Consider the following 27,493-nt stretch of genomic DNA (forward strand, 5'->3'; position numbering starts at 1 on the left):
CGCCCCCCCACCCTCCTCTGTCAACAGTATAGTATCCCTCACACCGCCCCCCCCACCCTCCTCTGTCAACAGTATAGTATCCCTCACACCGCCCCCCCCACCCTCCTCTGTCAACAGTATAGTATCCCTCACACCGCCCCCCCACCCTCCTCTGTCAACAGTATAGTATCCCTCACACCGCCCCCCCCCACCCTCCTCTGTCAACAGTATAGTATCCCTCACACCGTCCCCCCACCCTCCTCTGTCAACAGTATAGGAGCCCTCACACCGCCCCCCCCACCCTCCTCTGTCAACAGTATAGTAGCCCTCACACCGCCCCCCCCCACCCTTCTCTGTCAACAGTATAGTATCCCTCACACCGCCCCCCCACCCTCCTCTGTCAACAGTATAGTATCCCTCACACCGCCCCCCCCCCCCCCTCTGTCAACAGTATAGGAGCCCTCACACACCGCCCCCCCACCCTCCTCTGTCAACAGTATAGTATCCCTCACATTGGTCTTCACCAGCATTTTTGACAGTCACCTGACTTGTAAATGAACAAATTAACGAAAGTTTGGCTTTGTTTTTCAAATTTGAACAAACCCCCCAATGCGAGGAGTTGCAGTTTATTTTGTAATTGTCTTTCTTTGTGGTGTGTGATTTAGTTAGTTTTATCTCATGAAAACATATATTCATAAGTGGCCATTTGCCTTGTAAAGTTGTGTTTTACTGTGTGATGGAAACAGTAAGTTCTAAGAACTGTGGAATTTACATCATAACCATGATTTTGTAGAGTACCGCAAAAAAAAAAAAAAGACAAACTTGTTGCCAAATAATGCCAATGAAAAGACAACTATTATTATTATTATTATTAACCATGAATGATAAGACTAAATAACTGAAGTGTCCAAGACGACAGAGTTGATGACGTCTCATTGTCCTCCTGTTGTTTTTCTTCTCTTGTAGTAGTGCTAGTCATCCCGATCCCTCTACACAGCTGCGTTTAACACTACATGTATGGGTGCAATGGAATAATGAAGAGAATAAATAGACAAATACATTTAATCAAGACTATATTTTTCTACCATCTGAGTGAACCGCTCCGGCGGGGGGTGCGCTGGGAACCAATGGGAGACCTGGCAATGGGTCTGAGGCTATGACATTATCGCCTGTAACCTAGGTAACAAAGGTTAAGACAATTTTAATAATTCCATTCGAAACATTTAGAAAATAAACAAATTCATTGGACCAGCACCGTTGCTGATTCTACAGGATTAGCATTGAAAACGTGACCAGCGGTCGGGAAATCAAGTACGAAAGTGACACTAGATCATTTGAAAAACATTTAAAATGAATAGAATAACAATAAAACAGTTATGCTACGTGTTTGCTGAGTAGTTAGCTGAATTTCACTACGATTGTGTTTATTTTCCACTTTCATGGTGAACTTTCTGTAGGCTACAGCGAACATTCACTTCCAGTCATTTTGGCTCGCATTGCTAGTCCTATTGTTTACAATTGTTCTGTATTCATGCAAAGACTTATGGGATATTAGAGTCCTATTTTCTTAACCTTTTGTTATTTTAAAACCTAGCCTGTAACCAGGAAGTGGTCATTATAATGCCAACGATGACACAGGAAAACGATCTCCTCCATTCCAACGCGATTGGCCACGGTTTCGACTCTAACCCAGCGCTCTCTCTCTCTCCTTACGTCAGACGGCGTGTCAGTTGCCGATTTATAGATCAGACTTTTAAATGACCATTTTTATTTTAGATAAAAACACTTTGTAATTTTGTTTCCCTATACCGCTTTGATGAGCTACCAGATTGGGGTCACCTATATTACACAGTTTGACCATCCCATGTCTGACCAATAAGTTAACATCAGGCCTGAGACCTGTATCACCAAGGGCAGAGCTTACTCTGGTAACACTAAGGGCTGATCTCAAATCAGCTCCTCTCAGAATAGGTCTGTGGACGGGAGATGTTTAGATGATCTGAAATGGGTTCGTTGCCGAGGCGAGGTGACTGCCACTAGCAGCTCATATTCCTTTTCCTGTGACAAGCAGCGAGTTGCTCTGGGGGGGGCCGTGAAGGTTTATTCCTGCCAACATGTTGGCATTCATCTGCTTCCATAGATTGACCCCCCCTTTGGAACTCACCTGGTCATGCTTTTTTCCCCCCCCCCATACATTCTCAGTCCTGATAGGCTGACAGGGATGCACTGCTCAAGGTAGAGAGGGACTGCATTTTGATCAATCAATGTTAGCTACCGATCATCAATCAATCAATCAAAAACAATAACCAATGACTGGTGTAGTCGCCAATTGGGAGTTTGACAGTTTGTTACCCACAGGAGGTCTGTGGCACCTTTATTTGGGGAGAACGGGCTCGTGGTAATGACTGGAGCGGAATCAGTGGAATGGTATCATATACATCAAACACAGGGTTTCCAGGTGTTTGATGCCATTGCATTTCCGCCGTTCCGGCCATTATTATGAGCTGTCCTCCCCTCAGCAGCCTCCTGTGTTGTTACCATGCCGATGTGTGATAACAGACAGCCAGACACTCTCGGGCGTTCTGCGGTAACGGAACAGAATGTGACAAGGTTTATTTTCTGAACGTGTAATAATAGACAAAGCTGTTTTGTTGTGAAGGTGTGACAGCGCCACTGTGTCTCTCTGTAGAGGCACTGTTCTTTCTCAGGCTGGATGGGTGTAATGGTACTGTCTCCCCACAGGGTGGCGCTGTTGCTTTAGCCCAGAAAGCCAGACTGAATCACGCTACACTGTTGTAACAAAGGGAGCTGAATTCAGGTTGGATTTCCAGGCTATCACTGCTGCTGCTCCCGAGGATGGAATGGTTCCAGTCCTCACTTTGTCCACTAGGGAGCGCTAGCTGTCTACTGCTCGATGTCGTCTTTATACTGCTTCGCTGTTTAACCGTTTGATAATCAGTCCCTCCTCCAAGCCTGGGCTTCAACTAAGACTAGTAATAATTGTACTGTAATGTTTAATTTTTTTTTGTTTGTGAAATGGAAAAAATTGTCTGCATTTTAAAAAACAAATGAAATTATGGGAATTAAAATTACAAAGCATACCAAATAGCGTGTTGTGGGTGTGGTTATTGTGTGTTGTAGGTGTGGTCTGAGCTAAGAGGGTGTGGCCCCTCGAAGTGGGTGTGGCATAGTATTCAATGGCCGTTTTCAACCATTATAAAGGTAGGCTCAGCGATATGGATGTGCACCGTGGAGCGATTACGTTTGTTGTCACGCAACGATCACAAGCGATCTTTCTTGCACGTGTATAACTGTTAAGTGAGCATTTCACGGTAAGGTCTACACACTTGTTGTATATGGCTCGTGACAAATAAAATTAGATTTGATTAGCCTCTTCTTGACAACATCTGTAGTTCCATCACTGCTCGTGGTCACGTCATTTCACAGTCTCCCTTTAAATTAATGTATTAATTGAAAAGCAAGGTCTATAGACTCATCTATTTTTATGAGAGTCTTTAGTTCACAACGCATAATGCTTTTCTTTAAAGGGTAGGCTCTGCCCCTCTGGGTATGTTTTAGATATCGCCTCCCTGTTTAGTCTTGTTTTCTGCTTCACTAACACAACCCTGGTTTAAAATTAACCGAATACCCTCAATCTGACGTTCCTTGAAACAACTTATTTCCGTTCTTCTTGGCCATGTGTGACCAGACAGTAAAATCACTTTGCTCTAGTGCTGATGTCAAAACCAGAATAGGTGATTTAGTGTTGGGAGCCCTAGGATGGACACTCAGTTATATGTGATTTAGTGTTGGGAGCCCTAGGATGGACACTCAGTTATTCAACTCCCGAGTGGCGCAGCGGTCTAAGGCACTGCATCTCAGTGCTTGAGGCGTCACTACAGACCCCCTGGTTCGATTCCAGGCTGTATCACAACCGGCCGTGATTGGGAGTCCCATAGGGCGGCGAACAATCGGCCCAGCGTCGTCCGGGTTTGGCCGTCATTGTAAATAAGATTTTGTTCTGAACTGACTTGCCTAGTTAAATAAAGGTTAAATTAAAAATAAATTTAAAAAAATTCACATTCTGCTGAGTTAGCCCTCACATTTAAAGCAGCTTTTTCATTAGTGTCCCTATGGTAACAGCATGGAATGCTGGCTCAGTCACACCACTGCAGAGCAAGGAGAGGTAGTATCACAGAGGGTACATCCCAAACGGCACCCTATTGCCTTTATAGTGCACTACTTTTGACTAGGGCCTATAGAGCTGCGGTCAAAAGTAGTGCACTATATAGGGAATAGGGTGCCGTTTGGAACACGCTACAGACTGCCTCTTCCCTGCTATTCAATCTCGCTCTCCCACTCTCTCACCAAGTGGCCATTAGTCTCTCTCTCTCTCTCTCTCTCTCTCTCTCTCTCTTCCCCCCCCCCGTCGCATTTAGGAGTCTCTAGCCACGCACACACACACACACACACACACACACACACACACACACACACACACACACACACACACACACACACACACACACACACACACACACACACACACACACACACACACACACACACACACACACACACACACACACACACACACACACACACACACACACACACACACACACACACACACACACACACACACACCACTAGACAGCGCTGTTGGTGTAGTTCATTTTACATCCAAAACTATTTTATTGTCCACCAAGTTGAACAGTTTACCCTGTCTTTTAGCCTTTTCCAAATGCCCCAAAAAAACATGTCATCATACATTGCATTTGTTAAGGTAGCATTGGAGGCATACAAAGGTCTTCTCACGCAGAGAAACCAACCAATGGAGAGAGAGAGAGCATACAGGATTCTCTCCAGTCACACTGTGGTGGATCAACATCTTTGCAATGGAGAGGAATACCGTCAGTCAGGGAAAAACTATGTAAACTGGCAGGAGAGAACGGCATCAGGTCTTCAAAGTCATAAAGAAGTGCTGCGCTGTCTGCTACTCCCCCCCCCCCCCCATATAATCAGTCATTGTGATCGAAAAGGAAAAACTGATTCTATAACAACACTCCTTCTTTCAGACCTGCTTTTAGAAAACACTCCACCGGTCTTGTATGTGAATCTTCTATCGCCTCATATGTAGCGTTATGCATACTGTATAAAGCTTCACTGGATATGCAATTCAAAAAGGATCCACAGTTCAGTTGGCATAAAAAGCAAGGTCACATGGCCCCATCAAGTGATGTCATACGGGGTAGGGGGGGAGGAATTAAAACCATCCAATCAACAGTCTTGAGGAGAGAATCATTTGTGTAGAATTGAACGCCCCCTATATTGATAGAGCAGGTTAGGAAGATAGCCATAGACCGAACATATATGCCACCCTACAGGACCACAGACAAGTTTAATCTCTAGGATGGTACCCAACTCCCCATTTAGATAGCAGTTTAATATGGAACAGTGACTGTAGTCGAGAAAAGGGGGGCACATTGTGTGGTGAAGAATCTGGACGTACCAACGTTTGGTTGTGGCAAACCATCCAATCAGGTTTTATTATTTATCCAGCATAGAGGAGTCTGAGAAGACCTCAGTTGCATACTCCTCACATCCTCTCTCCATCTCTAAACCCATTGGAGGATGTGCCGAGGGGAGGGACCTCTGGCCTTCTTATCCAACGGGTTTTGAGGAGACCAGGAGAGAGGATTATGCAACTGAGATCATCCGTCTGTCCTCCTCCTGTGTGTCTGAGGACCTACGTTCACCTGCTGGGGGCAAGCAGTCAAACACGGCTTCATGTGGAGTTGATTATCGGCTTTCTTTCATAAACATTTATTATATTGTTCAATTGCTCTTGCTCACGACACTCGCTCTCTCACGTTCATATTCTCTCCTCTGGGTCCTGTCAAGTACACAACATAATAGAACAGGGGGGGGGGACAGATGAGATGACAATCACCCACTCCGAAACATAAAACATGAACCAAAGCCGAAAAGACAAAGTATTTTCTTCTCCGTTGGGTGGTTTGGTCAAAGTGGCGGAAAAGCCAGGGGCTGCTGCGCATTCTTCTGTTCTCGGAGGTTGAGGTTTTCCACCGCCACGTCTAAGGTCATGACCTCCACGCAGCCCATGTCTCCAAAGGCAGCGAAGGCGTCCGAGCCTCGCGTCACGGCGTCGTGGCAGTCATGGAGATCGTCGTCTTCGCTGTTGTCGGAATTGGCTATCAGGGTGGAGAGGAGGAGCTCCGTGACGAAGAGGGAGCGGTCCGCCCACTGGCCCTCTCTCAGCTGGAGCTCCGCCTCCGACAACCTCTCCTCGCTCAGTCTGGGGGAGGGGGGAGGGGGAGGGGGGAGGGGGGAGGGGGAGGGAGGGAGGGGAGAGGGGGAGGGAGGGAGGGGAGAGGGAGGGAGGGAGGGGGGAGAGGGAGAAAGGGGAGAGTGAGTGAGGGAGGGGAGAGTAGCAGACAGACAGAAGCCTAAGAACAAGTCTCTCGCTCAAGAGATTTGATCTCAATGAGAACAACCAGAATAAATGAAGGTTAAATGAAGTGTAGCAGACAGCTGCCAACCTGTTGAGAAGGAACTGGGAGTTGCTGTTCTGTGTGTGTGTAGCAGACAGCTGCCAACCTGTTGAGGAGGAACTGGGAGTTGCTGTTCTGTGTGTGTGTAGCAGACAGCTGCCAACCTGTTGAGAAGGAACTGGGAGTTGCTGTTCTGTGTGTGTGTAGCAGACAGCTGCCAACCTGTTGAGAAGGAACTGGGAGTTGCTGTTCTGTGTGTGTGTGTAGCAGACAGCTGCCAACCTGTTGAGAAGGAACTGGGAGTTGCTGTTCTGTGTGTGTGTAGCAGACAGCTGCCAACCTGTTGAGAAGGAACTGGGAGTTGCTGTTCTGTGTGTGTGTAGCAGACAGCTGCCAACCTGTTGAGAAGGAACTGGGAGTTGCTGTTCTGTGTGTGTGTAGCAGACAGCTGCCAACCTGTTGAGAAGGAACTGGGAGTTGCTGTTCTGTGTGTGTGTAGCAGACAGCTGCCAACCTGTTGAGAAGGAACTGGGAGTTGCTGTTCTGTGTGTGTGTAGCAGACAGCTGCCAACCTGTTGAGAAGGAACTGGGAGTTGCTGTTCTGTGTGTGTGTGTTGGACACGTGCTGCACCGGGTTGGGACTAGGGTTGTTGAAGGAGTTGGAGCCAGGGTTGGCGTTGTGATGCCCAGGGTTGGGGTTGGCGTTCAGCCCTGCCTGGGTGGAGGTGCGGCTGCCGCGTTGCGAGGTGCTCCGGGACATCTCCAACTGCTGTCTGGCAGCCTGGGTCTGCTGCCGATCCAGCTGGAGCTGCATCCAGAGGAAGAGGAAGAACACAGAGGAGGAGGAAGAACACAGAGGAGGAGGAAGAACACAGAGGAGGAGGAGGAAGAACACAGAGGAGGAGGAGGAAGAACACAGAGGAGGAGGAGGAAGAACACAGAGGAGGAGGAGGAAGAACACAGAGGAGGAGGAAGAACACAGAGGAGGAGGAGGAAGAACACAGAGGAGGAGGAGGAAGAACACAGAGGAGGAGGAGGAAGAACACAGAGGAGGAGGAGGAAGAACACAGAGGAGGAGGAGGAAGAACACAGAGGAGGAGGAGGAAGAACACAGAGGAGGAGGAGGAAGAACACAGAGGAGGAGGAGGAAGAACACAGAGGAGGAGGAGGAAGAACACAGAGGAGGAGGAGGAAGAACACAGAGGAGGAGGAAGAACACAGAGGAGGAGGAGGAGGAACACAGAGGAGGAGGAGGAAGAACACAGAGGAGGATGAGGATGAAGATGACGAAGGAGGAGAGGAAGAAGGAGAGGAAGAAGTCGTAGAAGACAATGATGAAGGGTTGAGCGCTTCACTCAAGGGCAAAATGGCATCTTAGATTCTAGGCTACTGGGATTCTTCGTCGGAGCTGGGATTCGAACTGTCGACCCTCTGGTTGCTGACCCTCCTCTGGACTACCTACCTGGAGCTGCTGTAGCCGGGAGGCTGAAGGACCCGAACTCAGCTGGCCGCCCGCCGACCTACGCACCCCTGACAACTGGGACAGCAGCTCTGCGAGGCGGGGGCGAAGAGACAGGGAGGGAGGGAGGAGGAGGGTTAAATAAAATCATATTATTCAACCCTAACCAGCCCTGAGAGAGTGAAATATGGTGTTTCCAACAGGAGTCAAATACTTTGGTCTGGCTTAAGTCTGACTTGTCTGTCCGGGCCGGTGCCAGCCGTTAAAACACAGCATTGAACCAACTGGATTAAAATCAGGATTAGGATAACTTTTAAGGAATGTGTCATTGCAACACCGACACACAAACACTGTCTTTACTGTCTGGACTGGTCTATAAGGGCCTTGGGTGGGTGTGTACTAATGGTGTGTGTTGCACAATGCATATTATTTTTGAAGAATCTGTGTGTTTTCGTGTGGGCAGGCCATTATTTTGGCCACCATGGCTATGCCCCCATAGGATGACAATGCCCCCATCCACAGGGCACGAGTGGTCACTGAATGGTTTGATGAGCATGAAAACTATGTAAACCATATGCCATGGGCCGTCTCAGTCACCAGAGCTCAACCCAATTGAACACTAATGGGAGATTCTGGGGTTGGCGACTGAGACAGTGTTTTTCCACCAGCGTCAACAAAACACCAAATGATGGAATTTCTTGTGGAAGAAAATAAGAGTTCCACTCTTGTAGAATCTATGCCAAGGTGCATTGAAGCTGTTCCGGCTCGTGGTGGCCCAACGCCCTGTTAAGACACTTTATGTTGTGGGTTTCCTTTATTTTGGCAGTTACACACAACCCCCCTTGTTTTTGTCTGTGTAATGAACAGCTGAATAATGACTGGACGGCCAGGCATTCGGGCGGTTGAGTCCATTTTCTACTGTAAAATGGGACTCTACAAGGTGATGAAACTTCCTTACTCCTTGCTGAAACAAGCAAGGTGTTTTAGCAAACGAGTCTTTGGTTGCCTAGGCATTGTGTAATGGTGTAAATTGTGTAATGGAATTATATAGTCAACCTAAAATATTGTCATATAATTATAAATACAGTTTATATGGGTTTTATACCAATTTAACATCTGTAAAGAGACCATAAATGTCTCAGATTTTGTTTTCTTGGGAAATTATTTGTTGCATTTACAACTCGTCTCCGTCCCATCAACTGATTTCAGCCAGTTTATGGCTGTGAATTGACTGCATTGTTTGAATGGAATGTTGGCATATTGCCAGTTAATTTGAAAATATGTATGGAATCATTTCTCTAAAACTGTCTGGCTAGCTAACAAACATAAATAATTAATTATAATAATATGCCATTTAGCAGACGCTTTAATCCAAAGCGACTTACAGTCATGCGTGCATACATTTTTTGTGTATGGGTGGTCCCGGGGATCGAACCCACTACCTTGGCGTTACAAGCGCCCTGCTCTACCAGCTGAGCTACAGAGGACCAGGAACATACAGTGCAGATCAATTCTCAACATTCATTGTTTTAAACAAAATCTTAAAAATCACAACACTGGTAAACCGTCAACCACGGTTTACCAGTGTTGTGATTTTTAAGATTTTGTTTAAAACAATGAATGTGAAGAATTGATCTGCAAAGTAGAGGCTTTGAATGACTTTACCAGCCGCTACAGCTGCTTGAGTTTAGCGCCATTGTGGTGCATATGACAGACTATTTAATTCTCTTCAACTGAAAATCAGAGCGTCAGCAACAATCATGCATGTCATTTCAGTGCGTGTCATTTCAGTGCACACAGCGCAACCTTCAGAAAGTATTCATACCCCTTGACTTATTCCACATTTTGTTGTGTTACAGCCTGAATTCAAAACTGATTAAAATATGTTTTTTTTCTGACCCATTTACACACAATACCCCATAATGACAGTGAAAACATATTTAGAAATGTTTGCAAATTTATAGAAAATGAAAACACAGGAATCTCATTTGCGTAAGTATTCACAACCGAGTCAATACGGTTTCCTTCCTCTCCGGCAACTGTGTTAGGAAGGACACCTGAATCTTTGTAGTGACTTGGTGTATTGATACACCATCCAAAGTGTAATTAATAACTTCACCATGATCAAAGGGATATTCAATGTCTGCTTTTTTTTTTTTACCCATCTACCAATAGGTGTCTTTCTTTGCGAGGCATTGGAAAACCTCCCTGGTCTTTGCGTTTGAAATTCACGGTTGACTGAGAGACCTTCCAAAATTATATGTGTGGGGTACTGAGATTAGGTAGTCATTAAAAAAATAATGTTAAACACTATTATTGCACACAGTGTGATTCCATGCAAAATATTATGTTAAGCACATTTGTACTCCTGAACTTATTTAGGCTTGCCATAACAAAGGGGTTGAATACTTATTGACTCAAGACATTTCAGTTTTTCCATTTGTAAAACTGAAATTAAGGCTATGTAATTAATTTCTAAAAACATCCTTCACTCTGACAGTATGGAGTATTGTGTGTAGGCCAGTAATTTAATCCATTTTAAAATTCTGTCTGTAACACAAAATGTGGTAAAAAGTCAAGGGGTGTGAATACTTTCTGAAGGCATTGTAAATAATTTGAGAATACATTTTGGGATACATATTTTGTAGAACAGACATGCTTCTGTATTAGGCTATGTCATCTCCAAACCAGCCCCCCCTTCCCCCTTCCCCTTCCCCCTCCCCCCACCCCCGCCCCTTCCCCCTCCCCCCACCCCCGCCCCTTCCCCTTTCCCCCTACCTGCTATAGGATCCATGGCCTCCCTGTTGTGGTTGGAGCTCTGGGTAGAGGTCTGTGTGGTAGTGCCCCCCCCGGAGGTTGAGGAGGTGAAGTGCATGTTGGAGCGCCGGGCCCTCTGCCCCCCCAGACCCCGACCCGGGTGGAACATCCGACGCACGTGCCGCACCCCGCTCGACTCATCGTGGAGCAACACCGTCAAGGAACATCATGGACATGTCATGAATATACACTGAACAAAAATATAAAAACTCATCATGTAAAGTCTTGGTCCCATGTTTCATGAGCTGAAATAAAACATCCCAGAAATTGTCCATACGCACAAAAAGCTTATTTCTCTCAAATGTTGTGCCCAAATTTGTTTACATCCCTGTTAGTGAGCATTTCTGCTTTGCCAAGATAATCCATCCACCTGACAGGTGTGGCATATCAAGAAGCTGATTAAACAGCATGATCATTACACAGGTGTACCTTGTGCTGGGGACAATAAAAGGCCACTCTAAAATGTGCAGTTTAGTCACACAACACAATGCCACAGATGTCTCAAGTTGAGGGAGCGTGCAATTGGCATGCTGACTGCAGGAACGTCCACCAGAGCTGTTGCCAGATAATTTTATGTTAATTTCTCTACCATAAGCCGCCTCCAACCTCATTTTAGAGAATTTGGCAGTACGTCCAACCGGCCTCACACTACGTGTATTGCGTCGTGAGTGCGAGTGGTTTGCTGATGTCAACGTTGTTAACGGTGTACCCCCATGGTGGCGGAGGGGTTATAAGCATAAGCTACGGACAACGAACACAATTGCATTTCAACGATGGCAATTTGAATGCACAGAGATACCGTGACGAGATCCTGAGGCCCATTGTCGTGCCATTCATCTGCCGCCATCACCTCATGTTTCAGCATGATAATATACGGCCCCATGTCGCAAGGATCTGTACACAATTCCTAAAAATTACCCAGTTCTTCCATGGCCTGCGTACTCAGACATGTCACCCATTGAACATGTTTGGGATGCTCTGGATCGACGTGTACGACAGCGTGTTCCAGTTCCCGCCAATATCCAGCAATTTCGCACAACCATTGAAGAGGAGTCGGACAACATTCCACAGGCCACAATCAACAGCCTGATCAACTCTATGCGAAGGAGATGTGTCGCGCTGCATGGGGAAAATCGTGGCCACACCAGATGCGGACTGGTTTTCTGATCCACGCCCCTACCTTTTTTTAAAGGTATCTGTGACCAACAGATGCACATCTGTATTCCAGTCATGTGAAATCCATAGATTAGGGTCTAATGAATGTATTTCAATTGACTGACTTCCTTTATATGAACTGTAACTCAGTAAAATCTTTGAAATTGTTGCATGTTGCGTTTTATATTTTTTGTTCAGTATATAAAAACACTCTCCCTCTCCGTCCCCGATCTCAAACACACAACAGGCTAAACTGATACACACACAGTATGTTGTAGTACTCAGTGCTGTCCAGCAGATGGCCCTGTGGTTCCAGCAAGTTTTACATTGACCTTTTGCTTCCCTGAAGGGGGAGTTTCCATTTGTTAGACATGTTACGTAGTAGAATCCCCCTTAGAATTAGATAATTCTATATAATTAATTGCAGTGCAGTAGAATAGTAGTCTACACATAAAATGGTATCAAGTCTCGGAGTTAAGAGTTAAGACCTTCAACTTGAAAAAAAAGAAAAAAAAGCAGCAGTTGTACCGTTTGACCATCTTGACGGGTAACACAAGAAACCTGTCATTAAATTGACGTTTTTTCCCCTGAGGAGATCTTAGTTGCGCAAGTTTACATCTAACTAAGATGTTAGGTGCAGCATTTCTCAAATGAAAAACTGTGCATGAAAACGATTTGTCTGTCGTTGAACGACAACAAACGCTTCATTAAAGAATCCCTACTGTTGACCAATGACCGACGAGAAAAGAACGTGTGCATGAACAGCCGGGGGGGAAAAAACCCTGACAAAGACCAAAATGAACAAAAACTCCAGGAAATGTCATCATAACACATGCACAAACTGTTTCAGATGGGAAGCATGCGGACGCCTTTAGCGTTAAGACTGTCCTGCAGAGAAGACAATCCAATGTATTTTATAAAGCGCTTTTTTTTTTTTTTTTACATCAGCAGTTGTTACAACGAACGTACTTCACAGTTACCTGGACTAGACACCGAAGAGCAAAGCAAAGCAGACGCACATTGGGGAAAAACTCCCTATAATGAAGAAACCTAGAGAGGAACCAGGCTCAGAGGGGGGGGCTTATCCTTTTCTGGAGTAGTAGGCGGAGTGTAAAGGATTTCAAGTATCTGGGTTAGGGTTAGACTGTGTACTGTAGACAGTAGTCTCAGGGTGTTTCTCAATATGCATACTACCGTTTTCCGCACCGAGCACGTTCTTATGAGGAGCGTGGAGAACGCATACATTTAACATTTGAGAAGCACTACGGTGCTACTGCGTTACCTTTTGGAGTAAATTGCGTCATCAACATGTCGGCTGTTCATCGATGATGGCCTTTTCCTGGACCTCGACTACCCTCTGTAACTAATGTTATGTGTCAAACATATGTAGATCTGAAAAATCTATACAGAAGATGGTATTTTACCAAATAGGGCTAAGTCCATATTTTGGCAAGAACAGCTCAAATAAGCAAAGAGAAATGACAGTCCATCATTACTTTAAGACATGAAGGTCAGTTAATACAGAACATTTCAAGAACTTTGAAAGTTTCTTCAAGTGCAGTCGCAAAAACCATCAAGCGCTATGATGAAACTGGCTCTCATGAGGACCGCCACAGGAATGGAAGACCCAGAGTTATCTCTGCTGCAGAGGATACGTTCATTAGAGTTACCAGCCTCACAAATTGCAGCCCAAATAAATGCTTCACAGAGTTCAAGTAACAGACACATCTCAACATCAACTGTTCAGAGGAGACTGCGTGAATCAGGCCTTCTTGGTCGAATTGCTGCAAAGAAACCACTACTAAAGGACACCAATAAGAAGAAGAGACTTGCTTGGGCCAAGAAACACGAGCAATGGACATTAGACCGGTGGAAATTTGTCCTTTGGTCTGGAGTCCAAATTGGAGATTTTTGGTTCCAACCGCCGTGTCTTTGTAAGTCGTCGTGTGGGTGAACGGATGATCTCCGCATGTGTATTTCCCACCGTAAAGCATGGTGGAGGAGGTGTTATGGTGTGGGGGTACTTTGCTGGTGACACTGTCTGTGATTTATTTAGAATTCAAGGCACACTTAACCAGCTTGGCTACCACAGCATTCTGCAGTGATACGCCATCCCATCTGGTTTGGGCTTAGTGGGACTATCATTTGTTTTTCAACAGGACAATGACCCAACACACCTCCAGGCTGTGTAAGGGCTATTTTACCAAGAAGGAGAGTGATGGAGTGCTGCATCAGATGACCTGGCCTCCACAATCCCCCGACCTCACCCCAATTGAGATGGTTTGGGATGAGTCGGACTGCAGAGTGAAGGAAAAGCAGCCAACAAGTGCTCAGCATATGTGGGAACTCCTTCAAGACTGTTGGAAAAGCATTCCAGGTGAAGCTGTTTGAGAGAATGCCAAGAGTGTGCAAAGGCAAAGTGTGGCTATTTGAAGAACCTCAAACATAAAATATATTTTGATTTGTTTAACACTTTTTTGGTTACTACATGATTCCATATGTGTTATTTCATAGTTTTGATGTCTTCACTATTATTCTACAATGTAGAAAATAGTAAAAATAAAGAAAAACCCTTGAATGACTAGGTGTTCAAAAAAACTTTTGACCGGTAGTGAGTGAGTGAGTGAGTGAGTGTGTACACTACCGTTCAAAAGTTTGGGGTCACTTAGAAATGTCCTTGTTTTTTAAAGAAAAGCAATTTTTTTGTCCATTAAAATAACATCAAATTGATCAGAAATACAGTGTAGACATTGTTAATGTTGTAAATGGCTATTGTAGCTGGAATATCTACATAGGCGTACAGAGGCCCATTATCAGCAACCATCAGTCCTGTGTGTTCCAATGGCACATTGTGTTTGCTAATCCAAGTTTATCATTTTTAAAAGGCTAATTGATCATTAGAAAACCCTTTTGCAATTATGTTAGCACAGCTGAAAACTGTTGTGCTGATTTAAAGAAGCAATAAAACTGGCCTTCTTGAGACTAGTTGAGTATCTGGAGCATCAGCAATTGTGGGTTCGATTACAGAATCAAAATGGCCAGAAACAAATAACTTTCTTCTGAAACTCGTCAGTCTATTCTTGTTCTGAGAAATGAAGGCTATTCCATGCGAGAAATTGCCAAGAAACTGAAGATCTCATACAACGCTCTGTACTACTCCCTTCACAGAACAGCGCAAACTGTCTCTAACCAGAATAGAAAGAGGAGTGGGAGGCCCCGGTGCACAACTGAGCAAGAGGACAAATACATTAGTGTCTAGTTTGAGAAACAGACGCCTCACAGGTCCTCAACTGGCAGCTTCATTAAATAGTACCCGCAAAACACCAGTCTCAACGTCAACAGTGAAGAGGTGACTCCGGGATGCTGACCTTCTAGGCCGAGTTGCAAAGAAAAAGCCATATCTGAGACTGGCCAATAAAAAGAAAATATTTAGATGGGCAAAAAAAACACAGACACTGGACAGAGGAAGATTGGAAAAAAGTGTTATGGACAGACGAAGTTTGAGGTTTTCGGATCACAAAGAAGAACATTTGTGAGACGCAGTCCAAATGAAAAGATGCTGGAGGAGTGCTTGATGCCATCTGTCAAGCATGGTGGAGGCAATGTGATGGTCTGGGGGTGGTAAAGTGGGAGATTTGTACAGGGTAAAAGGGATCTTGAAGAAGGAAGGCTATCACTCCATTTTGCAACGCCATACCCTGTGGACGGCGCTTGATTGGAGCCAATTTCCTCCTACAACAGGACAACGACCCAAAGCACAGCTCCAAACTATGCAAGAACTATTTAGGGAAGAAGCAGCTGGTATTCTGTCTATAATTGAGTGGCCAACACAGTCACCGGACCTCAACCCTATTGAGCTGTTGTGGGAGCAGCTTGACCGAATGGTACGTAAGAAGTGCCCATCAAGCCAATCCAACTTGTGGGAGGTGCTTCAGGAAGCATGGGGTGAAATCTCTTCAGATTACCTCAACAAATTGACAACTAGAATGGCAAAGATCTGCAGGGCTGTAATTGCTGTAAATGGAGGATTCTTTGACGAAAGCAAAGTTGGAAGGACATAATTATTATTTCAATTAAAAATCATTATTTCTAACCTTGTCAATGACTACATATCCTATGCATTTTGCTATATTTCCTATTCAAACTCATTTCATGTATGTTTTCATGAAAAACAAGGACATTTCTAAGTGACCCCAAACTTTTGAACGGTAGTATATATATATATATATATATATATATATCGTGACTTCAGGTGATCAGTTGTGGTTTGCTGATATTATCACCTCTCTGTCAGATTACATTTTTGGAAGTGAGAGGAGGGGAGTCGGGACTCTGTGGTTAGCTAGCTAGCTAGCCCTATTGACCTACTATGGGGTTGCGATCTATGCACACTCCAGTGGGTATTGTAGGCAGGTAAACATGCCAAAATTAACAATGTATTTATTAACGTATCAAGATACATTATTGTAGTCAGGTAAGATATGAGACGTGAATGGGCAACATTTCATTCAGAGGTCAGATTATTTTCTCTCGCTTCAGCCCAAACAATGCTCAGCACTGATTGAGAAATTTTACATCGTTTCTTACGTGTTTGCGTCACATTTATGTCCATGCTTTTCATTGAAGCTTGCATTGATGCATGCTTCGAAATGTGTACAAGCGGAGTACGCATCTGAGAAGTGCCTTCAGTGCTCCGTTTCGCATACTTTGATTTGGACTCATTCTTCGACCGATGCATCCTCGGAGCACGGTAGTATGCATATTGAGAAACGCCCTGAGTGTAAAGGATATCAAGTCTCTGGGTGCTCTGTGTTCAAGTGTAAGATGAGCAGCAAAGTCGTCCGTCACGTGATTAGGGTCTCCGCCAGGCAGCGCAGCACATATTGGACAGATCTGGAGGGAGAGAGAGAACAAAAGGTTGGAACCTCAATTATTTTCCAATCGTTTAGTTCTGAACAGAACACATTTTTTTTTGTTTTTCATGTTCCACTGTTCTGACCAGCAAAATAATGTTCTGAACCGGTACGAACTGGGGGAAAAAAAGTAACGGTTTAGATAATTCCTTTTAAAAATTCAGATTTGATTTATTTATTTTTACATTTACCTAGACATTAAATTACCTACCAATCAGTGCGGATAGAGCAGCTTGCTATGGAGCGGGCAAGATGTTTACATGCATTGGACAGACAAGTGTCGGGCGCGAGATGCGAATGAAATTTTGCGGGTGGGAAGTGAGCGAGAGAGAGTGGAGGAGAAGGCGCAGGGCATCTTGTTATGACATGCATTATCTGAATTAGGCCAAAATAATTATACCAACAAAGGAGCGGCTTCTATGAAGGAACTTTGAACTTCAAAGAGTTGGCTTAACAAGCTTGAGTGTGCAGAGCGCCACCAGAGTAAAAATAAAATACATTTTTTGTAGTTAATAAATCACCCTTCACTCTAGGGATGGTGCCAGGTTTCCTCCAGACGTGACGTTTGACATTCGGGCCAAAGAGTTGAATCTCGATTTTATCAGACCAGAGAATCTTGTTTCTCATGGTCTGAGAGTCTTTAGGTGCCTTTTGGCAAACTCCAAGCGGGCTGTCATGTGCCTTTTAGTGAGGAGTGGCTTCTGTCTGGCCAGTCTACCATAAAGGCCTGATTGGTGGAGTGCTGCAGAGATGGTTGTCCTTCTGGAAGGTTCTCCCATCTCCACAGAGGAACTCTAGAGCTCTGTTAGAGTGACCATCGGGTTCTTGGTCACCTCCCTGATCAAGGCCCTTCTCCCCCGATTGCTCAGTTTGACCAGGCGGACAGTTTTAGGAAGAGTCTTGGTGGTTCCAAACTTATTCAATTTAAGAATGATGGAGGCCACTGTGTTCTTGGGGACCTTCAATGCTGCAGACATTTTTTTGTAACCTTCCCCAGATCTGTACCTCGACACAATCCTGTCTCAGAGCTCTACGGACAATTCCTTTGACCTCATGGCTTGGTTTTTGCTCTGACATGCACTGTCAACTGTGGGACCTTATATAGACAGGTGTTTGCCTTTCCAAATCATGTCCAATCAATTGAATTTACCACAGGTAGACTCCAATCAAGTTGTAGGAACATCTCAAGGATGATCAATGGAAACAGGATGCACCTGAGCTCAATTTCGACTCTCATAGCAAAGGGTCTGAATACTTATGTATATAAGATATTTCTGTTTATTATTTTTAATAAAGTTGCAGAAATTTCAAAATAACTGTTTTCGCTTTGTCATTATGGCGTATTGTGTGTAGATTGATGAGGAAATTGTTTTATTTAATCAATTTTAGAATAAGGCTGTAAAGTAACAAAATATGGAAAAAGTCAAGGAATCTGAACACTTTCCGAAGGCACTGTATACAGTTGGGGAAAAAAGTATTTAGTCAGCCACCAATTGTGCAAGTTCTCCCACTTAAAAAGATGAGAGAGGCCTGTAATTTTCATCATAGGTACACGTCAACTATGACAGACAAAATGAGAAAAATAAATCCAGAAAATCACATTGTAGGATTTTTTATGAATTTATTTGCAAATTATGGTGGAAAATAAGTATTTGGTCAATAACAAAAGTTTCTCAACACTTTGTTATATACCCTTTGTTGGCAATGACACAGGTCAAACATTTTCTGTAAGTTTTCACAAGGTTTTCACACACTGTTGCTGGTATTTTGGCCCATTCCTCCATGCAGATCTCCTCTAGAGCAGTGATGTTTTGGGGCTGTCGCTGGGCAACACGGACTTTCAACTCCCTCCAAAGATTTTCTATGGGTTGAGATCTGGAGACTGGCTAGGCCACTCCAGGACCTTGAAATGCTTCTTACGAAGCCACTCCTTCGATGCCCGGGCGGTGTGTTTGGGATCATTGTCATGCTGAAAGACCCAGCCACGTTTCATCTTCAATGCCCTTGCTGATGGAAGGAGGTTTTCACTCAAAATCTCACGATACATGGCCCCATTCATTCTTTCCTTTACACGGATCAGTCGTCCTGGTCCCTTTGCAGAAAAACAGCCCCAAAGCATGATGTTTCCACCCCCATGCTTCACAGTAGGTATGGTGTTCTTTGGATGCAACTCAGCATTCTTTGTCCTCCAAACACGACGAGTTGAGTTTAACAAAAAGTTATATTTTGGTTTCATCTGACCATATGACATTCTCCCAATACTCTTCTGGATCATCCAAATGCACTCTAGCAAACTTCAGACGGGCCTGGACATGTACTGGCTTAAGCAGGGGGACACGTCTGGCACTGCAGGATTTGAGTCCCTGGCGGCGTAGTGTGTTGCTGATGGTAGGCTTTGTTACTTTGGTCCCAGCTCTCTGCAGGTCATTCACTAGGTCCCCCCGTGTGGTTCTGGGATTTTTGCTCACCGTTCTTGTGATCATTTTGACCCTACGGGGTGAGATCTTGCGTGGAGCCCCAGATCGAGGGAGATTATCAGTGGTCTTGTATGTCTTCCATTTCCTAATAATTGCTCCCACAGTTGATTTCTTCAAACCAAGCTGCTTACCTATTGCAGATTCAGTCTTCCCAGCCTGGTGCAGGTCTACAATTTTGTTTCTGGTGTCCTTTGACAGCTCTTTGGTCTTGGCCATAGTGGAGTTTGGAGTGTGACTGTTTGAGGTTGTGCACAGGTGTCTTTTATACTGATAACAAGTTCAAACAGGTGCCATTAATACAGGTAACGTGTGGAGGACAGAGGAGCCTCTTAAAGAAGAAGTTACAGGTCTGTGAGAACCAGAAATCTTGCTTGTTTGTAGGTGACCAAATACTTATTTTCCACCATAATTTGCAAATAAATTCATAAAAAATCCTACAATGTGATTTTCTGGAGAAAAAAAATCTTAATTTGTCTGTCATAGTTGACATGTACCTATGATGAAAATTACAGGCCTCTCTCATCTTGTTAAGTGGGAGAACTTGCACAATTGGTGGCTGACTAAATACTTTTTTTCCCCACTGTATATACACACATACAATGCAATCGGAAAGTATTGAGACCCCTTGACTTTTTCCACATTTTGTTACGTTACAGCCTTATTCTAAAATTGATTAAATAAAAACAAATCCTCATCAATCTACACACAATACCCCATATGCAAATCGAAAACAGTTATTTTGAAATTTCTGCTACTTTATTAAAAATAAACAGAAATATCTTATATACATAAGTATTCAGACAACAAAAACAGGTTTTTAGAAATTCTTGCACATTTTAGATTAATACACAGACAGATTATTTCACTTATAATTCACTGTATCACAATTCCAGTGGGTCAGAAGTTTACATACACTAAGTAGACTGTGCCTTTAAACAGCTTGCAAAATTCCAGAAAATGATGTCATGGCTTTAGAAGTTTCTGATAGGCTAATTGACATCATTTGAGTCAATTGGAGGTGTACCTGTGGATGTATTTCAAGGCCTACCTTCAAACTCAGTGCCTCTTTGCTTGACATCATGGGAAAATCAAAAGAAATCAGCCAAGACCTCAGAAAAAGAATTGTAGACCTCCACAAGTCTGGTTCATCCTTGGGAGCAATTTCCAAACACCTGAAGGTACCACGTTCATCTGTACAAACAATAGCATGCAAGTATAAACACCATGGGACCACGCAGCCTTCATACCGCTCAGGAAGGAGACGCTTTCTGTCTCCTAGAGATGAACGTGCTTTGGTGCGTAAAGTGCAAATCATTGACTCTGCAACGGTACCCCCCTGTATATATAGCCTCCCTACTGTCACTTTATTTTACTGTATATATAGCCTCCCTACTGTCACTTTATTTTACTTCTGCTCTTTTTTTCTCAACACTTTTTTGTTGTTGTTTTATTCTTACTTTTTTTGTTTAAAATAAATGCACTGTTGGTTAAGGGCTGTAAGTAAGCATTTCACTGCAATGTCTGCACCTGTTGTATTCGGCGCATGTGACCAATAAAATTTGATTTGATTTGATTTGAATCCCAGAACAACAGCAAAGGATCTTGTGAAGATGCTGGAGGAAACAGGTACAAAAGTATCTATATCCACAATAAAACGAGTCCTATATCGACATAACCTGAAAGGCCGCTCAGCAAGGAAGAAGCCACTGCTCCAAAACCGCCATAAAAAAGCCAGACTACAGTTTGCGACTGCACATGGGGACAAAGATCGTACTTTTTGGAGAAATGTCCTCTGGTCTGATGAAACAAAAATAGAACTGTTTGGCCATAATGACCATCGTTATGTTTGGAGGAAAAAGGGGAAAGTTTGCAAGCCGAAGAACACCATCCCAACCGTGAAGCACGGCTGTGAAAGCATCATGATGTGGGGGTGCTTTGCTGCAGGAGGGACTGGTGCACTTCACAAAATAGATGGCATCATGAGGAAGGAACATTATGTGGATATATTGAAGCAACATCTCAAGACATCAGTCAGGAAGTTAAAGCTTGGTCGCAAATGGGTCTTCCAAATGGACAATGACCCCAAGCATACTTCCAAAGTAATATATAAATATATAATTGTGTGTATGATTCTGCGCCATGAGAATGTTCGTTCTTTTCCTGTACTGTTCCATGTACAGTGAGGGAAAAACGTATTTGATCCCCTGCTGATTTTGTACATTGGCCCACTGACAAAGACATGATCAGTCTATAATTTTAACGGTAGGTTTATTTGAGCAGTGAGAGACAGAATAACAACAAAAAAATCCAGAAAAACGCATGTCAAAAATGTTATAAATTGATTAGCATTTTAATGAGGGAAATAAGTATTTGACCCCTCTGCAAAACATGACTTAGTACTTGGTGGCAAAACCCTTGTTGGCAATCACAGAGGTCAGACGTTTCTTGTAGTTGGCCACCAGGTTTGCACACATCTCAGGAGGGATTTTGTCCCACTCCTCTTTGCAGATCTTCTCCAAGTCATTAAGGTTTCGAGGCTGACGTTTGGTAACTCGAACCTTCAGCTCCCTCCACAGATTTTCTATGGGATTAAGGTCTGGAGACTGGCTAGGCCACTCCAGGACCTTAATGTGCTTCTTCTTGAGCCACACCTTTGTTGCCTTGGCCGTGTGTTTTGGGTCATTGTCATGCTGGAATACCCATCCACGACCCATTTTCAATGCCCTGGCTGAGGGAAGGAGGTTCTCACCCAAGATTTGATGGTACATGGCCCCGTCCATCGTCCCTTTGATGCGGTGAAGTTGTCCTGTCCCCTTAGCAGAAAACCACCCCCAAAGCATAATGTTTCCACCTCCATGTTTGACGGTGGGGATGGTGTTCTTGGGGTCATAGGCAGCATTCCTCCTCCTTCAAACACGGCGAGTTGAGTTGATGCCAAAGAGCTCGATTTTGGTTTCATCTGACCACAACACTTCCACCCAGTTCTCCTCTGAATCATTCAGATGTTCACTGGCAAACTTCAGCCAGTACTGTTCCATGAATCGGTTCTGTTCCATGAATCGGTTCCAACCCCTGGTAGAACACACGGCCATCTGAGCATGCTCCACATCAAATGCATTTGAAAACACTTCACAGCCAGACTTGTCTTTTTGGATGCTGTTCGTTTTACTGAACATGGCCTTCATTGCTTTGGGGACATTTTGCACCTCCCTCCTGCCTGGAAAGAATCTAGAGGAAACACTGATGTCTCTTTTCCACTGCAGGGATTTACACCGGTGCTTGGCCTAAAGACTCACTCATGTTTTCATGGCTAAGACCGGGGCCCCAAAAAAGGTAGTGGTCCACTCACCACCTCTTGAGGTCTCTGTGTGCTCTGCAGCCACGTGGTCCTGTAGCGACGTCTCTGTGTTCTTATATAATACTATACAGTAATATACCCAGTGTACAAAACATTAGGAACACCTTCCTAATATTGAGTTGCACCCCCTTTTGCCCTCAGAACAGCCTCAACAGCCCATGTTGACTCCAATGCTTCCCACAGTTGTGTCAAGTTGGCTGGATGTCCTTTGGGTGGTGGACCATTCTTGATACACACGGGAAACTGTTGAGCGTGAAAATAACTGCAACGCTACTGGGTTTGACACAAACCGGTGCGCCTGGCACCTACTACCATACCCCGTTCAAAGACACTTAAATGTTTTGTCTTGCCCATTCACCCTCTGAATGGCACACATACACAATCCATGTCTCAACTGTCTCAAGGCTTAAAAATCCTTCTTTAACCTGTCTCCTCCCCTTCATCTACACTGATTGAAGTGGATTTAACAGGTGACATCAATAAGGGATCATAGCTTTCACCTGGTCAGGCTGTCATGGAAAGAGCCAGTGTTCCTAATGTTTTGTACACTCGGTATATACTCACCACCTCTGAGGAGGTCTCTGTGTGCTCTGCAGTCACGTGCTCCTGTAGAGACGTCTCCGTATAGCCCATCCTGCCACAGGAGGGACAGGTGAAAGCCTGGGGCTGCTCCACCGAGAAGGCCTCTCCCCCATAATACAGGTCTGGAAGGAAAGAGGACAGGGTAATGGTTAGACTGGATGGAACAGTAGTGGTTAGGGAGTAGGGGACAGGATGGAACAGTAGTGGTTAAGGAGTAGGGGACAGGGTTAGACAGGATGGAACAGTAGTGGTTAGGGAGTAGGGGACAGGATGGAACAGTAGTGGTTAAGGAGTAGGGGACAGGGTTAGACAGGATGGAACAGTAGTGGTTAGGGAGTAGGGGACAGGGTTAGACAGGATAGAACAGTAGTGGTTAGGGAGTAGGGGACAGGATGGAACAGTAGTGGTTAGGGAGTAGGGGACAGGGTTAGACAGGATGGAACAGTAGTGGTTAGGGAGTAGGGGACAGGGTTAGACAGGATGGAACAGTAGTGGTTAGGGAGTAGGGGACAGGATAGAACAGTAGTGGTTAGGGAGTAGGGGACAGGATAGAACAGTAGTGGTTAGGGAGTAGGGGACAGGGTTAGACAGGATGGAACAGTAGTGGTTAGGGAGTAGGGGACAGGGTTAGACAGGATGGAACAGTAGTGGTTAGGGAGTAGGGGACAGGGTTAGACAGGATGGAACAGTAGTGGTTAGGGAGTAGGGGACAGGGTTAGACAGGATAGAACAGTAGTGGTTAGGGAGTAGGGGAAAGGGTTAGACAGGATGGAACAGTAGTGGTTAGGGAGTAGGGGACAGGATAGAACAGTAGTGGTTAGGGAGTAGGGGACAGGGTTAGACAGGATGGAACAGTAGTGGTTAGGGAGTAGGGGAAAGGGTTAGACAGGATGGAACAGTAGTGGTTAGGGAGTAGGGGACAGGATGGAACAGTAGTGGTTAGGGAGTAGGGTTAGACAGGATGGAACAGTAGTGGTTAGGGAGTAGGGGACAGGGTTAGACAGGATAGAACAGTAGTGGTTAGGGAGTAGGGGACAGGGTTAGACAGGATGGAACAGTAGTGGTTAGGGAGTAGGGGACAGGGTTAGACAGGATGGAACAGTAGTGGTTAGGGAGTAGGGGAAAGGGTTAGACAGGATGGAACAGTAGTGGTTAGGGAGTAGGGGACAGGGTTAGACAGGATGGAACAGTAGTGGTTAGGGAGTAGGGGACAGGGTTAGACAGGATGGAACAGTAGTGGTTAGGGAGTAGGGGACAGGATGGAACAGTAGTGGTTAGGGAGTAGGGGACAGGGTTAGACAGGATGGAACAGTAGTGGTTAGGGAGTAGGGGACAGGATTAGACAGGATAGAACAGTAGTGGTTAGGGAGTAGGGGACAGGGTTAGACAGGATGGAAAAGATCTCTGGAAGGACAGAGGACAGTGAATCAGTGCAGGCAGAATCATTGCTCAGGGTGTGTAGTTGTGGTGTTTGTCGTCTGGTTAAAGTGTGTGGTTGTATTAGCTATGCACGTGCTGAAGTCGACCCTGGTTAGTATGCAGTGCAGTGTGACTTGTGGCGTGTAGTTGTGATGCGCGTGTAGTTGTGTGTTTATATGTAAGTGTGTGTGTGTGTGTGTACGTACCGAAGTCGACCCTGGTTAGCATGCACTGCATGGCGTGCTCTGCCGTGTGTATTGTGGTGGTGGCTCCGCCCTCGTAGCACGACGCACACAGGTCGTAGTCGTAGCAAATTAAACACTTGTACCGCCGCCCCCGGAAGTTACCTTTCAAACACGCGTCGCAGCTCACACCTGGGGAAGGATACAACAGAAACAGGACGTTGGTCAAACCCCACAACACACACAGACAGGGTATTGGTCAAACCCCACAACACACACAGACAGGGTATTGGTCAAACCCCACAACACACACAGACAGGGTATTGGTCAAACCCCACAACACACACAGACAGGGTATTGGTCAAACCCCACAACACACACGGCAGTCTGGGTATAAAACACACAGACAGGGTATTGGTCAAACCCCACAACACACACAGCAAGCCCACATGTTGCATAATGTATCCATCCTAACTAGCCACCATGATATACAACCAACATCTTGACATAACACTTAACATACCCTATTACACAGACGCTTCACATTTCCAGTGTCCACGTCAGTAATCAAAAGAGAGAACACTATTTGCCAACATAGCTACAATGCCAGTGCAGGACTGATGGCCCTCGTTATGAAAGACTGGAGTAGTCTGGCATGCATTTGAAAAATACTATTACCCAGCTAGCTATGTGGACCACCAACTTTTGACAGCAGGCAATTGATTGACTACAATAGTCTTGCTAAAAACCAGGTACCCTTAGCGGCGTTGGTAGAAAGCAGATGTTTCTGTTTTTCTTGTGGGGACTCTGCTCAGGCGTCTCTTTCTCCGCCTGGTCCGTGAGGTTAAAAGTTAGCTAGCTGGCACAGCAAGCCAACACTCCCAAACATTGCCTGGAAACCCAACGTTGAATTTCTTTGAATTCTACGTCGGGGCATAAATGAGCGTTTGGAAAGTTTCCTCTCACGACCTCTACAAGCCAGAATGTTGAATAAAATTATATTTGAACGTACTTTACCAGTTGTCTGTGCGGTTGGTCCTTTTGTAGGTCAGATACTGAATGACAGAGACAAACCAATGATATTCCCATGTGCATCCGCGTCATGTCTTCCTCTGGCATTTCACTGCTTGTTTCTAGCCTAAAGCATGGTCGGTATAAACAATCGCGAATTATAAAAATCTAAAATGTACCCCTCAAAACAAACAGGGTCCATTGCCACCCAACGAAACATTGTGCCCCCTCGGTTGGGGACCCCTGCTTCAGGTGATAGAAATCTGAACAGCACTCCCAGCACTTTGAAAAGTTTGTAATTATACTTTTCTGTGGACATTGTACATCTCATTCCTACCTGCAAAAACCGGTAAAGTAAGTTAAAATATCATTTGATTCAACATTCTGGCTTGTAAAAGGTCGTGAGAGGAAACTTTCCTAATCCGCACTCAATGATGCCCGACGTTGAATCTAACGTCGGATCTCCAGGCTACGCCAAATACAGCTTGTCAACATACTGTCGCTAACTCGCAGAGGTCAGAACTGATCCAGCAAGGTTGTCCATTATCTGCTTTAGAAACCAATCAAATAATTTGACTTGTACATTATGGTGGTAGATTTTTAACACGCTAAATTGGTTACAGGGCCTCGTCCATCGCCAATTTGATGCCAGTCCATTCCCTTAACGACGTGTGTGTGACGTTAACAAGGTTAGATGGGAAAGGGAAACAGAGCAAGCTAGTGATGTGTTGACAGCCACGATAGTGTCGAATACATTTCAATTTGTAATGGTTTGCCGTACCTAAGCCTTGTAAACTAGCTAGCTAACTTCAGGTTTAAATGATAGTTAGTTAACTAACTTAGCAAGTCAACTAACGCTAGCTAACTAGTTACTGTAGTAGCTGGCTGGCTACCGTGCGAACTAGTTAGCTAGCTAGCTAACTAACTTAACTCGGGAAAATATTAACTGCTTTCTTGTGCAGTGTCCTTACGTTCAACTACCAGTCTCCCTTTGTTGGAAAGCTGTTTAGCTAGCTACAGAAGCTCAGGGGCTGGATAAAGTGGTAAAATGTAAAGGGGTCCGCCATCATGCAGTTCAATATAAACACCCTCCATGTCGCTAACCGGCAGCTATCGCAACCGCTTCGCCCGGGTCTCTTTGTGCGAGTTAACTTCTTACCTTCATGACGGGACATCCTATGGGCTTACTCTAGCTTGAACCACGCAATTAATATCGTATGAGAAGAGAAGCCGGGCCTGGCTGTCCCTGGCCTCCTCCCGTATCAAGGGGTCCGGTCTGGCACCGTGTGTGTCGTCAACAACATCAGCCTGAGAAACAATAGCGGAATCGGCGGTTCGATTTCAAAATAAAAGTGACACATTTGAAACTAATGCATTTATTAAGGGCTTTCTGTATGGTTGTCGAATGTTGGTGGGGCATATTAACCTCTTTTAATTATATTAACTGAATTACTATGATCAATATTTGTATTATGTTGTATTTATACATTGTGTATATGCAGGGGTCCCTTGTAAAAGAGAGCTACATCTCAATGGGACTCCCTGTTGAAATAAAGGTGAAATAAAAAAAATCAAGTAGTTTTTCTTGAGTGTACTTTTAACAAAACTGAGATTGACTTCAAAGTG

At 44.7% G+C, this 27,493-nt stretch overlaps 1 protein-coding gene across 5 annotated transcripts; it reads right to left on the minus strand.

The window, feature by feature from the left end:
• Nucleotides 1-4,645: 4,645 nt before the first annotated feature.
• LOC311140984 (E3 ubiquitin-protein ligase KCMF1-like) lies at nt 4,646-27,187 on the minus strand. Of its 5 annotated transcripts, none has more exons than XM_084176251.1 (9): nt 27,027-27,187; nt 25,869-25,911; nt 24,881-25,048; nt 23,238-23,377; nt 16,717-16,818; nt 10,732-10,912; nt 7,957-8,045; nt 7,067-7,302; nt 4,646-6,298 (listed from the first exon to the last, which is right to left on the minus strand). In XM_084176251.1, the coding sequence occupies exons 3-9, from the start codon at nt 24,909-24,911 to the stop codon at nt 6,004-6,006; spliced, it is 1,074 nt and encodes a 357-aa protein (XP_084032377.1). In that variant the 5' UTR covers nt 24,912-25,048; nt 25,869-25,911; nt 27,027-27,187; the 3' UTR covers nt 4,646-6,003. The 5 variants fall into 5 exon arrangements, with proteins under 5 accessions (XP_084032377.1, XP_084032378.1, XP_084032376.1 ...); XM_084176252.1 differs by having other exon boundaries at nt 25,869-25,994; nt 27,027-27,131; XM_084176250.1 differs by lacking the exon at nt 25,869-25,911 and having other exon boundaries at nt 27,027-27,172.
• Between the last annotated feature and the right edge of the window lie 306 nt (nt 27,188-27,493).

The sequence above is a fragment of the Coregonus lavaretus genome (assembly GCF_964263955.1).
Source record: "Coregonus lavaretus genome assembly, chromosome: 14".
NCBI classification, from domain to species: Eukaryota; Metazoa; Chordata; class Actinopteri; order Salmoniformes; family Salmonidae; genus Coregonus; species Coregonus lavaretus.

Coding starts and splice junctions, on each gene's coding strand:
- LOC311140984 (XM_084176248.1), bottom strand. Junction 16,819..23,237: donor CAGAGACCTCCTCAGAGGTG/GTGAGTATATAC, acceptor CTCTCCCTCCAG/ATCTGTCCAATATGTGCTGC. Junction 6,299..6,600: donor TCCCAGTTCCTCCTCAACAG/GTTGGCAGCTGT, acceptor CCCCTCCCCCAG/ACTGAGCGAGGAGAGGTTGT.